Raw genomic sequence first — 13,480 nt, 5'->3', positions numbered from 1 at the left:
TGGAGAGTTCTGTAGATGTCTATTAGGTCCGCTTGGTGCAGAGGTGAGTTCAATTCCTGGGTATCCTTGTTGACTTTCTGTCTCGTTGATCTGTCTAATGTTGACAGTGGGGTGTTAAAGTCTCCCATTATTAATGTGTGGGAGTCTAAGTCTCTTTGTAGGTCACTCAGGACTTGCTTTATGAATCTGGGTGCTCCTGTATTGGGTGCATATATATTTAGGATAGTTAGCTCTTCTTGTTGAATTAATCCCTTTACCATTATGTAATGGCCTTCTTTGTCTCTTTTGATCTTTGTTGGTTTAAAGTCTGTTTTATCAGAGACTAGGATTGCAACCCCTGCCTTTTTTTGTTTTCCATTTGCTTGGTAGATCTTCCTCCATCCTTTTATTCTGAGCCTATGTGTGTCTCTGCACGTGAGATGGGTTTCCTGAATACAGCACACTGATGGGTCTTGAGTCTTTATCCAATTTGCCAGTCTGTGTCTTTTAATTGGAGCATTTAGTCCATTTACATTTAAAGTTAATATTGTTATGTGTGAATCTGATCCTGCCATTATGATGTTAGCTGGTTATTTTGCTCGTTAGTTGATGCAGTCTCTTCCTAGTCTCGATGGTCTTTACATTTTGGTATGATTTTGCAGTGGCTGGTACTGGTTGTGCCTTTCCATGTTTAGCGCTTCCTTCAGGAGCTCTTTTAGGGCAGGCCTGGTGGTGACAAAATCTCTCAGCATTTGCTTGTCTGTAAAGTATTTTATTTCTCCTTCACTTATGAAGCTTAGTTTGGCAGGATATGAAATTCTGGGTTGAAAATTCTTTTCTTTAAGAATGTTGAATATTGGCCCCCACTCTCTTCTGGCTTGTAGGGTTTCTGCCGAGAGATCTGCTGTTAGTCTGATGGGCTTCCCTTTGATGGTAACCCGACCTTTCTCTCTGGCTGCCCTTAACATTTTTTCCTTCATTTCAACTTTGGTGAATCTGACAATTATGTGTCTTGGAGTTGCTCTTCTCGAGGAGTATCTTTGTGGCGTTCTCTGTATTTCCTGAATCTGAATGTTGGCTTGCCTTGCTAGATTGGGGAAGTTCTCCTGGATAATATCCTGCAGAGTGTTTTCCAACTTGTTTCCATTCTCCCCGTCACTTTCAGGTACACCAATCAGACGTAGATTTGGTCTTTTCACATAGTCCCACATTTCTTGGAGGCTTTGCTCGTTTCTTTTTATTCTTTTTTCTCTAATCTTCCCTTCTCGCTTCATTTCATTCATTTCATCTTCCAGGGCTGATACCCTTTCTTCCATTTGATCGCATCGGCTCCTGAGGCTTCTGCATTCTTCACGTAGTTCTCGAGCCTTGGTTTTCAGCTCCATCAGCTGCTTTAAGCACTTCTCTGTATTGGTTATTCTAGTTATACATTCTTCTAAATTTTTTTCAAAGTTTTCAACTTCTTTGCCTTTGGTTTGAATATCCTCCCGTAGCTCGGAGTAATTTGATTGTCTGAAGCCTTCTTCTCTCAGCTCGTCAAAGTCATTCTCCGTCCAGCTTTGTTCCGTTGCTGGTGAGGAACTGCGTTCCTTTGGAGGAGGAGAGGTACTCTGGTTTTTAGAGTTTCCAGTTTTTCTGCTCTGTTTTTTCCCCATCTTTGTGGTTTTATCTACTTTTGGTCTTTGATGATGGTGATGTACAGATGGGTTTTTGGTGTGGATGTCCTTTCTGTTAGTTTTCCTTCTAACAGACAGGACTCTCAGCTGCAGGTCTGTTGGAGTACCTGGCCGGCCATGTGAGGTGTCAGTCTGCCCCTGCTGGGGGTTGCCTCCCAGTTAGGCTGCTCAGGGGTCAGGGGTCAGGGACCCACTTGAGGAGGCAGTCAGCCCGTTCTCAGATCTCCAGCTGCGTGCTGGGAGAACCACTGCTCTCCTCAATGCTGTCAGACAGGGACATTTAAGTCTGCAGAGGTTACTGCTGTCTTTTTGTTTGTCTGTGCCCTGCCCCCAGAGGTGGAGCCTACAGAGGCAGGCAGGCCTCCTTGAGCTGTGGTAGGCTCCACCCAGTTCAAGCTTCCCTGCTGCTTTGTTTACCTAAGCAAGCCTGGGCAATGGCGGGCGCCCCTCCCCCAGCCTCGCTGCCACCTTGCTGTTTGATCTCAGACTGCTGTGCTAGCAATCAGCGAGACTCCGTGGGCGTAGGACCCTCTGAGCCAGGTGCGGGCAATACTCTCCTGGGGCACCGTTTCCTAAGCCCGTCGGAAAAGCACAGTATTCGGGTGGGAGTGGCCCGATTTTCCAGGTGCCGTCTGTCACCCCTGGAAAGGGAACTCCCTGACCCCTTGCGCTTCCCGAGTGAGGCAGTGCCTCGCCCCTGCTTCGGCTGGTGCACGGTGCACTCACCCACTGACCTGCGCTCACTGTCTGGGACTCCCTAGTGAGATGAACACGGTACCTCAGATGGAAATGCAGAAATCATCCGTCTTCTGCGTCGCTCGTGCTGGGAGCTGTAGACCGGAGCTGTTCCTATTCGGCCATCTTGGCTCCTACCCAGATATCAAGGTTTCTATCACTAGACAGTTAAAGGCTGTTACAAACATGATGTGCTCTTATAATATTAGAGGGTGATGAGAATATATTTATTTTTGATTTGTATCTCAAGTTCCAAAGAAATAAACTGAAAATCAACTGAAAGACTATTAGAAATAATAGGATTTGGAAGATTTTTAAAAAATTAATGTACAGACATGAAAACTTGTCTTGTATATCAATATATAACATTAAAACAAAATAATATAAGATCATAATTCAGAAATTTTATAAAATATTCACAAATTAGCATAGTTTTTATTGCTACAGGAATAAACCTGTGAGAAAAACAGAATACAATCTAGAAATAAAACCATGTACGTAAAGGAATGTGAAATATGATAAAGATGACAATTCAAACCAATGAATTGCTATCCATTTAGCATAAAAAATTCCTACTTAACTGCCAGATTCAAATAAATTTCAGGATATATTTTGTAAAAAGTATGACTTTTGGTTAAGTGCGATGGCTCATGCCTGTAATTCCAGCACTATGGGAGCCTGAGGCGGACAGATCCCTTCAGCCCAGGAGTTTGAGACCAGCCTGGGCAACATGGTGAGACTCCTGTCTCTACAACAAATACAAAAATTAGTTGGGCGTCATGGCATGCACCTGTAGTCCCAGCTACTTAGGAGGCTGAGATGGGAGGATTGATTAAGCGGGGAGGTCGAGGATGCAGTCAGCTGTGATCACACCACTGTGCTCTAGCCTGGGTGACTCTGTTTCTAAGAAACAAAAACAGAAAGGTTTACTTAAATACAAACAGACAAATAAACAAAGCAAAGCAAGCGTTTACTTCATGAAAATATTAGAAGAAATTAGGGGTGACTGTTTCTGTAATCTTGAAGTAGAAATGCCTTAAGAAGCCTAATTTAAAAATTTAGACTCCCTAAAAAGAAATTATCAATAAATTTGACTACTTAGAAACTTAAACTGTTATGACAACAGAATACAATAACAGCAAAGCCAAAAAGTGGAAAAAAAGTATTACGCATGATAAAATAATGTTTTTAAAGAAAAAATCCCTGATACACATAAAAGCATGTAAGGTGAATTTAGAATATAAACAGCCACTTCAAAAAAGAAGTATAAGTGTCCATCAGCTGATGAGTGGATAAAAAAATGTGATATATATACACCATGGAATACTACTCAGCCATAAAAAGGAAAGAAATAATGTCTTTGCAGCAACTTGGATGGAGCTGGAGGCCATTATTCTATGGAGGCCATTATTTGGCCAGGAATAGAAAACCAAATACCGTATGTTCTCACTTATAAGTGGTAGCTAAGCTACGGGTACACAAAAGCATACAAAGTGGTATAATGGACTTTGGAGACTCAGAAGGGGGAGGGAAAGAGAGGAGTGAGGGATGAAAAACTACATGTTGGGTACAACGTATACTACTTGGGTGACAGGTGCACTAAGATCTCAGACTTCACCACTATATAATTTATCCATGTAACCAAAAACCACTTGTACCCCAAAAGGTATTGGAAATATATATATATTTCTTATATATATATATATTCCAATATAATATATATAATTCCAATATAATATATATTCCAATATATATATTCCAATATAATATATAATATATATTTAAAAAATGGCTAAAAAGCAAGTGATAGATATTCAACCTCACAGCAACCACAGAATTGCAGAATAAAAATAAATTATCAATTTTTCTTCTATCAAATTGGCAAAGAGAAAAACATTTCTAGTTGGAAAAAGTACAGGTAAACTTCTATTTTCATGAATTGTTGGTTGGATGTAAATGGATAAATTTCTAGAAAAGAATGGGTTATTAAATCTCAAAATTGAAAGAGAAAATATACCTCTAATCTTATATATCAAATTTATCTGAGGATATTATTGCTTAACTAACCAAAGATATGTATGCAAAAGGCTGTTAATAGCAAGTTGGGACATAATACTACTAATACATTTCTAAGTGCCTGCACTGCACTATAATAATTAATGCATTTAATTGAATCTTCACAGAAGCTTATGAATTAAGTATTATCCTACTTATGTCCCTGATACGACCACTAAGTTTAGATGGCACAGGTAACTTTGAGAATATCACATTGGGAGCAAATATCACGTGGAATTAAAATACAGATCATTCTGCTCAGTTCCATTTATTATTATTATTATTATTATTATTAAATTTTATTATTATACATTAAGTTTTAGGGTACATGTGCACAACGTGCAGGTTAGTTACATATGTATACATGTGCCATGTTGGTGTGCTGCACCCATTAACTCGTCATTTAGCATTAGGTATATCTCCTAATGCTATCCCTCCCCCATCCCACCACCCCACAACATTTATTAGGGTAGGAAGTAAAGAATGAGATTAGTTCTGGCTGAGGTGGGCAGAATAGAAAAGCTTATGTCAAGAAGTGGGTATTAGGTTAAGAAAGTTTGAAAGCTGGGACTGAATTTGACTATTGGAAGCAGATAATTGGAGTAGTTGGAGCTAAGGCAAACCAGCGGGGATCCTAATGTTCAAAATGAAAAATGTGATTTTGGTGGAGATTATGGAAGGCATCCGGTTAAGAGCACAGGTTCTGGAGTCAATCACTCTGCCCCCTTCAAATCCTAATCCAGGTAATTTACTAAACTTCCCTGTGCCCCAGCTGTAAAATGAGGTTAATTATAGCAGCTACCTTATAGGGTTGCTGAGATGATTCAATGAGATTTAGTGTAAAACACCTATAAGAATGCCTGGAGCATAGCAATAATTCAATAAATGTTAGCTATTGTAATTGTGAGGAGAAGAATGGGGAATGAGTGGAGATTAGGGAAGAGTGTTGACAAAATCTGCCTCATTAGAAACCCTTAGACCTGACTGTGAGGTTTACTCTGCCCAAAACCATTTGATGGTCATTTCACTCAGCCCGTTAAATGTACTCCTGAGAAGAGCCATCAGGACTCACTACTGTTACAATGTTACTATGATCATCAAGAAATATCTCTGCTCTCCTACTGTTTAAAATGGAACACAAAGACTACCCAGCATCCACCCTTTTGCTTTTATGAGTTAACATGCATTTTTGAAGGGGTAGGAAAAGATTCAATTTTCAACTCATTATCTCTCACCTGATTTTTATTTGCTTGCGATTCAACCACCTTTTGAACAAAATCATGAAAACAAAGTACTGTTAAGTACTTGGTTGCAAAATTCATCTAACAGATAGAATTCTTACTATCTAAATCTTTATTATCTAAAAACAAAATCCAATAATCATCCTTCTTCTTTTCCTACAAATATAACCAGTTAGGGAAAGTACTATTAAGCACTTGGTTACAAAATGCATCTAACAGATAGAATTCTTACTATCTAAATGTTTATTATCTAAATACAAAAGCCAATAATCATCCTTCTTCTTTTCCTACAAATATAACCGGTTAGGGAATGGAGTTTAAAGGAATCCTCACTCATGCTTCAAATTAAGGAAAAAAATAGGCAACATTTGTTCTTTGGTTCTTGAGTCTGATTACTTTTCAAGTCAACCCACACAATATTAAGCCATTGGATAATGTTTTCAAGGGACTTTTGGAGCATCCTTACATGGGAAACCACTTTGAATTAATGGATTTACTCCTTTAGCATATCAGTATTTATTGAACACCTGTTTCTGTCAGGCAGTGTTCTAGGTGCTGAGGATGGAGTGAAGAGCCAAATGGATAGAAAGGAGGAGCATGCTCAGTGAGCTCAGTGATAGAATGCTGCTCTCTTCTCTCTACCAAGCACAGAACACTATGTGGGTACTTATCTGATGGCCCAGATTATCTGATTGCCATCCTTTGTAAACTGTTTTGTTTATGAAGGACTCTATTCAAATTATGACCAGAGAGATAATGAGCAATTTATAGATCTCTGTCCTTAGTTCCTATTTCTTTTATTTTCCTCCAGTATAAAAAAGTTCTTAAAATTTGTATGTGAGCCATCAAAGAGTAATCTTATGTTTTACTATATAGCAATTTGCATTTTCTCCCTGCTCTTAATTTTAAAAAGGAGAGTCTGAACACAATTCATCACTAACCTAGGAGTCCTTTGACTTGATTAACTGACCAATGCCACAGGATTATTTAATTCTGCGTGAGACTCTCTCCCTATAGCCACATTCTTACTCCCACCTTTGTAGTTCCTGCAAAATTCTTAAGACATTATATCTCTAATTTGCACCAGCATTTTGTCTGGTAGTGATGAATTTAATGCCTCTAAAACATTTGGCTCTTTACTTTAGAGTTACAAAATGCTGAGGAGGCAACGTTATTTCAGGAAGCTTTTTTAAAAGGTGTGTTAGTTACACGGAACTCAGTACTGATGGCTGGTGTTTACTACCTCCTTCTTCATTTCAGGGCCAGCAGCTTGACCTTGGCACACCACATAATCTGAGTGAACCGGTAAGTAATTTCTCCAATTGTCAAGAATATTACAATGTTTGTGTTGATAATGAAGGGACAATGATCAGATTTTATCACAGTAAGAATTGCTAAGTAAAATCTCATTTATCCTTGCTGGAAGAAGACAAATTGAAAATAATGAGAAGTCTGAATTTATATAAAAATGAAGTGTGTTGAAGTGGAAACAGCACAGGACCAATCCAAGTGCATGATTTTGTCTCTATATAACTGTGTGGCTTTGGACAAATTACTTAATTTTTCTGAGATTTAGTTTTAATATGTGTTATTTGAGATCGTCTCTAATATTTCTTCTAACTGACATTTTATGGTTTTATTACTGTTCTGCACATGTATTCATTTGTTTAACAAGTGTTTAGTGACTTAAGGTATAAGCCTGCACAAGGCACTGTGCCAGGAACTAGAAATTTAACAATGAAAAAAATAGGGTCTCTGTTTAAAAGGATTCTCAACCTTTTTGAGATGCATACTTAAAACCAGAGAGACAGACATATGCATAAAATTATGGCCAGACAGCATCATCAGAACCAGAATTGTGGTGTGTGTGAGGAGTGAAAAGAGAATACACAAGAGTAAAAGGCACCTCACTTGCCTGCAAGGCCTTCAAACTAAAACTAGAAAGAGGAAGAGTTTTCCAGATGGACTAGAGGGGAAAAAGCATATTGATCAGAGAAGGCCCTTTTTGTCAAGACACAAAGGTGTGAAGTAGCCTAAGTTGTTAAGGAAATTGAGCATTTCAGCTTGCTTGGAAAATGGGGTACATGTATAGAGGGTAGGGAGGTGGAAGACCAATTGCCCAGTTACATACCAATTGCCAAGTTACATGGAGCCAGATCATGAAGGGCCTTGTCTGCCATGCTTGCTAAGTTGGTCTTAACTCACAAGATGATGGAAAGACATATAGAGTTTTAGATAAGAGAAGACTGTAACCAGGTTTTGTTTTAAAAAGGTCACTCCAAATGTGGGAACAAGAGGGGTCCCCCCTGAGGTTTTTGGCAAGTGGTAAATGGCAAAGCAGAAAATTGAGGCAGTGAGTGAGGAACCCAGATGGATTTTTGTTAATGACAAGATAAGTCAATAGGACTTCGTGATGGGTTTTCCATGAGAGGGGAGAGTGGGGTGAGAGAAGAAGACACCCTGGTTCCAGGCTTGGACAACTCAGGAGAATGTAGCGTGTTAATGGGAAACACAGGAGAAAGAGCAAATTTGAGGATGGGAAGTGAGGAATTGAATTCCACATGATGGATTTGAAGTGCTTGTAGGAACTTAAATGGAGACATCTAATGAGCCAGTGGATATCTGGGTCTGGAGCTCAGGAAGGAGCCTCAGCTGCAGTGAGAAGTTTGGGGGATATCATCATCCAGATCACTTGAAGCTGAGGTAGGGGATGAACTCGCTGCGGGAGAACTAGAAGAGTGAGAAGAGAAAAAGCTGAGGATAGAACACAAACACCAAAGGGGTGGAGAGAGGCAAAAAGAGATGGCAAAGGAGACTGAGCAGGAAGTAAGAAAAAGGAATCCAGGTGCCACCATGGCCTGTGGAAGGAATGGTCAAGACAGGTACAGATGAATTAAGTAAGGTAACAAGAAATATATCAAATCTGTCCAATAGCAGGTCAGGGCAACTCAGGGTTTTCAGGGCAGCTGTGGGGTGAAAGCTGCTAGTAGGCAGCTGACTCCCCAAACTGTCTACTTATTTAGGTTTTGACATGCTACCATCTGGTTAAATCTCCAGTTTTGAGTTTTGCTTGATATGTGAGGACAGCTTAGGGACCCAGGATATACCAATGCCACATTATCCTGGGCTTTACCTTTGACAGCTCCCCAGTGTACAGTGTCTTCCCTGAAGGTTGGCTGTTTTCTGGCTTCTAGGCCTGCACATGCCAGGCTTAACTCCACTCAGCAACTCTGGGCCCTGCAGTGAGCCACAAGCCTTGTTCTACCTGTAGATAGGACAGCTCTGTTTGGAATCCCAAAATCCCGGATCCTTTGGAGGCCTCAGGTTTCTTGGTAGATTTCTATTTCTAAAACACAGAGTGATGCTTTTTGTTACTACGTTGTACTTTCAGGTGACAAGAAAAAGTCACATTTCTTCAATCACTCACCATTGTCTGTTATTGTCTCTTGCAGTGTATCCAAGGATGTCACTTTTGGGACTCTGTAGATCAGAAAAACTGTGCTTTAAAGTGTGTAAGTATTAATTAGATTTCTATTTTGATACTGATGTTTCTTTCAAGAGGAAAGTTGTGTAAGAGGATTCCCATTTGCATTTCCATTGGCTTTCAACTAGTTTGCTTGACCCTAAGACAAAACAAAACAAAACTAAAAAGCCGATAGCCTGGATAATACATAGTAATGGAAAAGAGATTGAGATTAACATTTTTAATGTGACTAGAGGTCACGGAATGTTATTGCAAATAACAGAACCCTGGGATGTTCAATTGCTCCAAAACTATAAATGTTTTTTAGTAGAATGTCCGGTATTTGTTAAATTTCCTAGGCCTATGCTTCTCAAATTTTAATGTGCAATTATCTGGGATCTTATTAAAATGCTGATTCTGATTCAATAGGTCTTGGGTAGAGCCTGAGATTCTGCACTTGTAACAAGCTCCCAGGTGTTGCAGTGCTGGTGGTTCCCAGACCACATCTTGGATACCAGGGCCGTAGGTCATGTTCGAAGTTTCTATGCAGGAAATATGGTAGGTGTCTAACTCAGGGCCGTAAACACCTGGTTTACTCCCCTTTATGTAGGAAATACATCTCCAGATACTTTATTTTTCATTTTATTATGTAGCCTGGCTTTTGCCACTCAGTGTGTAACTTAAGGTACTTAACCCCTTGGTACTTTACATTCCTCACCCATTTTAGGATAATAACAGAATCTTTCTCCTAAAGATAGAGCCTGTCATATTGTAACTACTCTGATCACATGATTAAGAATTTTGCCATTTAAAAGTGGGTTCCCTTGTTTAGGTTGTTCAGGTCAGGGTTTAAATCAATAAGAATTGTGGTAATGCTGGGGAATCCTAATGTCATTTTCTATTAATGAGTTAAATCATAAAATTGAGATTTAAATAATGCATTAACCTCTTTTTATATACATAGTTTTTCGAGTATATTCATAGTTTTACTTATATAGTGTGTCCTTGCAAAGTTCTATCACAGCAGTTACCTATGCCCACTCTCACATTTGTGACTGAGTGCCCCACAGAATGGAAGTTACCAAAAGGTACAGCATGTGCTATCTGGACTTAGTGGCTATTAAATATTTCTCAGAAATTGCAACTCAAACAAGTAATTTGTCTAGTTGTGTGTTTAGTATCTTTTATCCCAACATGTAAGCACCGTTGGGGCAGGATGCTCTCTGTCTTTTTTAGATTGTTATGTCTTGCATTGAATACAGTGCAGGGCGTATAGCAGCTGCTCAGTCAACATTTGCTGAAGGAATGAATGGGAAGCACCATTTATTGCTGGGAAACAATCCAGGAGGCCGTGTGGCTGCTGCAGGGGCCAGCGTGGGCAGAGGAATCTGCTGTCCTTTGCTAGCAAGAGCTATTGGTGGTTTTCACTTCCTGTTCTGTTTACCTTTGGCATTTGCAAATACTCCTTCACTCTCTAACTTGGTCCACCACAGATTACCTCAGCCTGCTGAGACTTTTCTGGTGGACATCATATTCTCCCGTTTTTCCAGTGATGCAAACAGCTTAATTTTTAGAGCTGCTTATACAGTGTCCTGCCTAGACAGGAAGTTCTGCTCTGGGCTCTCTTGTTTTTGTTGGTTTTTTGGTTGTTTATCAATGGTGGGGCAATAAATTAATATGAAATGAATGTACAGCTCAGTGTCACTAAAATTATTTACAACTTTCAAGATTTTAATTAGTCTTTTTTTTCTATGCAGAATGATACTTATACCACCGTTTGTGAGGTGAGTTGGCAATCACAAAAAAGATGTCATCAAGCCATATGTCTTTATCTCTGTCTCTAAAAAGCTTTTAAAATAGGGGTGAAGAAACCTAAGGTATTCTCAGAGCACTGAGACATTTTTCCTCAAAGTGTTATTACTTTGAGTATACAAATGACTGTAAAATTCCAATTTGGCACAAATATTTACTGTTTTATGTATCTATGTGCATGTATATAATATATATGTTCCTATGTGCATACACACACATTCACCATATGTATATATATATTACTCTAATCTGGTTTGGGAGGTTATAATCTCTGGACCCTGGGCAGAGTTGGAGTTGAGATAATGGAGGGGAGAGAAGGAAGAGGCACATTCAGAGATATCTCTGCTGATTCCATTTTCTTTCCCACAATGTATAGTGCTCTGTCATTAAATATAGGACATGAAAAGAGAATCCTTTAATTGCAACTCTTTCTTTCTTTTCTTTCTTGCTTGCTTGCTTTCTTACTTTCTTGCTTTCTCCCTCTCTTTCTCTCCCTTTCTTTTCTTTCTTTCTTCTCACAGTCTCACTCTGTCATCCAGGGTGGAGTGCAGTGGTGCAATCTTGGCTGACTGCAACCTCTGCCTCCCAGGTTTAAGTGATTCTCCTGCCTCAACTTTCTGAGTAGCTGGGGCTACAGGCATGTGCCACCATACGTGGCTAACTTTGTATTTTTAGTAGAGATAGGTTTTTGCCATGTTGGCCAGGCTGATCTCGAACTCCTGATTTCAAGTGATCCGCCCACCTCAGCCTCCCGAAGTGCTGGGATTACAGGCATGAGCCACCAAGCCTGGCCGCAATTTTCTTTCTTATGCAACAAAATCCTTTGCCAACATTTTGCAACACAGCTTCTCCCCACCCCTTCTCCCAATGTTAAGTGATGTCTCACACTGCCCTGCCCAGGTGTCCTTATGGTCCTCTAAGCAACATCTGCTACATTGGTTTTCTCTCTTTCAAAGAGACCTTGACGTTTTGATGTTTCCTACTTAGTCTTCAACTGAGCTTACCTGTCCTGTATTTCATCCCTTCTAAATAAGGTTATTTGACAATAGATGATATGAAGAAGCTACATTATTTATCAGTTTAAAACCTATGTTGGCCAGGTATGGTGGTGTGCACCTGTAGTCCCAGCTACTTGGGAGGCTCAAGTAGGAGGATTGCTGGAGGTCAGGAGTTTGAGAGCATCCTAGGAAACATAGCACGACTGTCCCCTAAAGAAAAAAATTTTAAAACCTGTGTTGTATTCTTTTTTAAATATCTTTGAAACTGGTAACCAGAAGCCTGGGGAAGGAGTATAAATTATCATTCATTAGTAAAACAGAAAAAATTCCCTCTTAATAGAAAGCAAAAATACAAACAAAAAATTAAATTGGCATGTTTTCTCAGTTGTTACTGGTTGGTTATAAAAATCGCATCTGAGCAATTTTTCTTGGGGATGGGTGGAGGTGAGGGTTGGCTAAGAAGAGAGAGAGAAAACAGAGGAGAAAGGTCACCCATATGTAAAGGGACAAAGGTCTCTCCTGATTGAGATAGAAAAAAAATTGCCTGCGAATCCTTTTATGTGATGAAAGCAAAATTACCCCCAAAGAATAGTCCCTAGGATAAATGTACCAGTGTCAGGAAAATCAGGGAGAGAGAGCCTTTAAAGCATGGAAGTAGCCTAGGATTAGATCTGTAATGCGCTAATTCTTTGTTAATCATTGTGCTGCTCAGTTTTCTGTGCTTATATAGTGTGAATCTTTCCTCTCAGCGTTATAACTTGTATAACTATTCTTTCTCTTTATACTTTGCTATTTTACACTTTAAAATGTTTCACTTTAAATAAAGTAGAACTGAACAGGAATACATGCTATGTGTATATCTATCTATCTATCTATCTATCTATCTATCTATCTATCTATCTATCTATCACCTCAGTTATCCACACCTTTAGGAAATCAAACTCCTTACTCATTGATGTTTGAACGTAGGAAGCTTGTCATTTTTGCAATTCATATTTCTTGGAAGGAATAATCTTGAAAGTGATAGCTCAGTGAAATAGAACTTGGAAAATGATGATAGCTAGTGAGATGGCTTATCCCTGATAATTTAAAACACAAATTAGATCTTATCATTGCATCTTGGCCTTTAGCTATATAGCTATACATAGAATGAAACAATAGAATATATATACATATATCTATTTATATATGTAATATATAAATAGTCAAAATAGATCTTATTATAGCCAATTGATCTTATTGTACCTGAAACATTTCAATGGCTTTTTACTGCTCTTTGGAAGAAATTACAAACTACAAACGTCTACCAGCTCCACTGCCTGCCTGTCTTGACTTCATCTCACACTCTCCCCTTGGCCTCTGTGCTGGCCACACTGACCTTTCTCTCTTTCTTGACATAGAAGACACATTCCTGCCTTAAAGTTTTCATCATGCTGTTGCTTCTGCTTTTGCCCAGATCTCTGCAAGCCCAGCTCCTCCTAATGACTGAAGTCTTGGCTTGGATCACCCTAATAAAGTCTC

General features: G+C 39.3%; 1 protein-coding gene across 3 annotated transcripts in view; it reads left to right on the top strand.

Annotated features, from left to right (window-relative positions):
- ROS1 (ROS proto-oncogene 1, receptor tyrosine kinase) overlaps nt 1-13,480 on the top strand; it is a 156,993-nt gene that overhangs the window by 6,881 nt on the left and 136,632 nt on the right. For 2 of the 3 annotated variants that reach the window (XM_054491544.2, XM_054491543.2), the window contains exons 2-4: nt 6,947-6,991; nt 9,139-9,198; nt 10,907-10,933. In XM_054491544.2, coding sequence (XP_054347519.2) covers nt 6,947-6,991; nt 9,139-9,198; nt 10,907-10,933 — 132 coding nt within the window. The remainder of the gene's footprint in view (nt 1-6,946; nt 6,992-9,138; nt 9,199-10,906; nt 10,934-13,480) is intronic. The other variant, XM_054491542.2, reaches the window with a different exon arrangement.

The sequence above is a fragment of the Pongo pygmaeus genome, chromosome 5 (genome assembly GCF_028885625.2).
Source record: "Pongo pygmaeus isolate AG05252 chromosome 5, NHGRI_mPonPyg2-v2.0_pri, whole genome shotgun sequence".
Classification (NCBI taxonomy): domain Eukaryota; kingdom Metazoa; phylum Chordata; class Mammalia; order Primates; family Hominidae; genus Pongo; species Pongo pygmaeus.
This window is presented reverse-complemented; position numbering and strand designations above follow the sequence as displayed.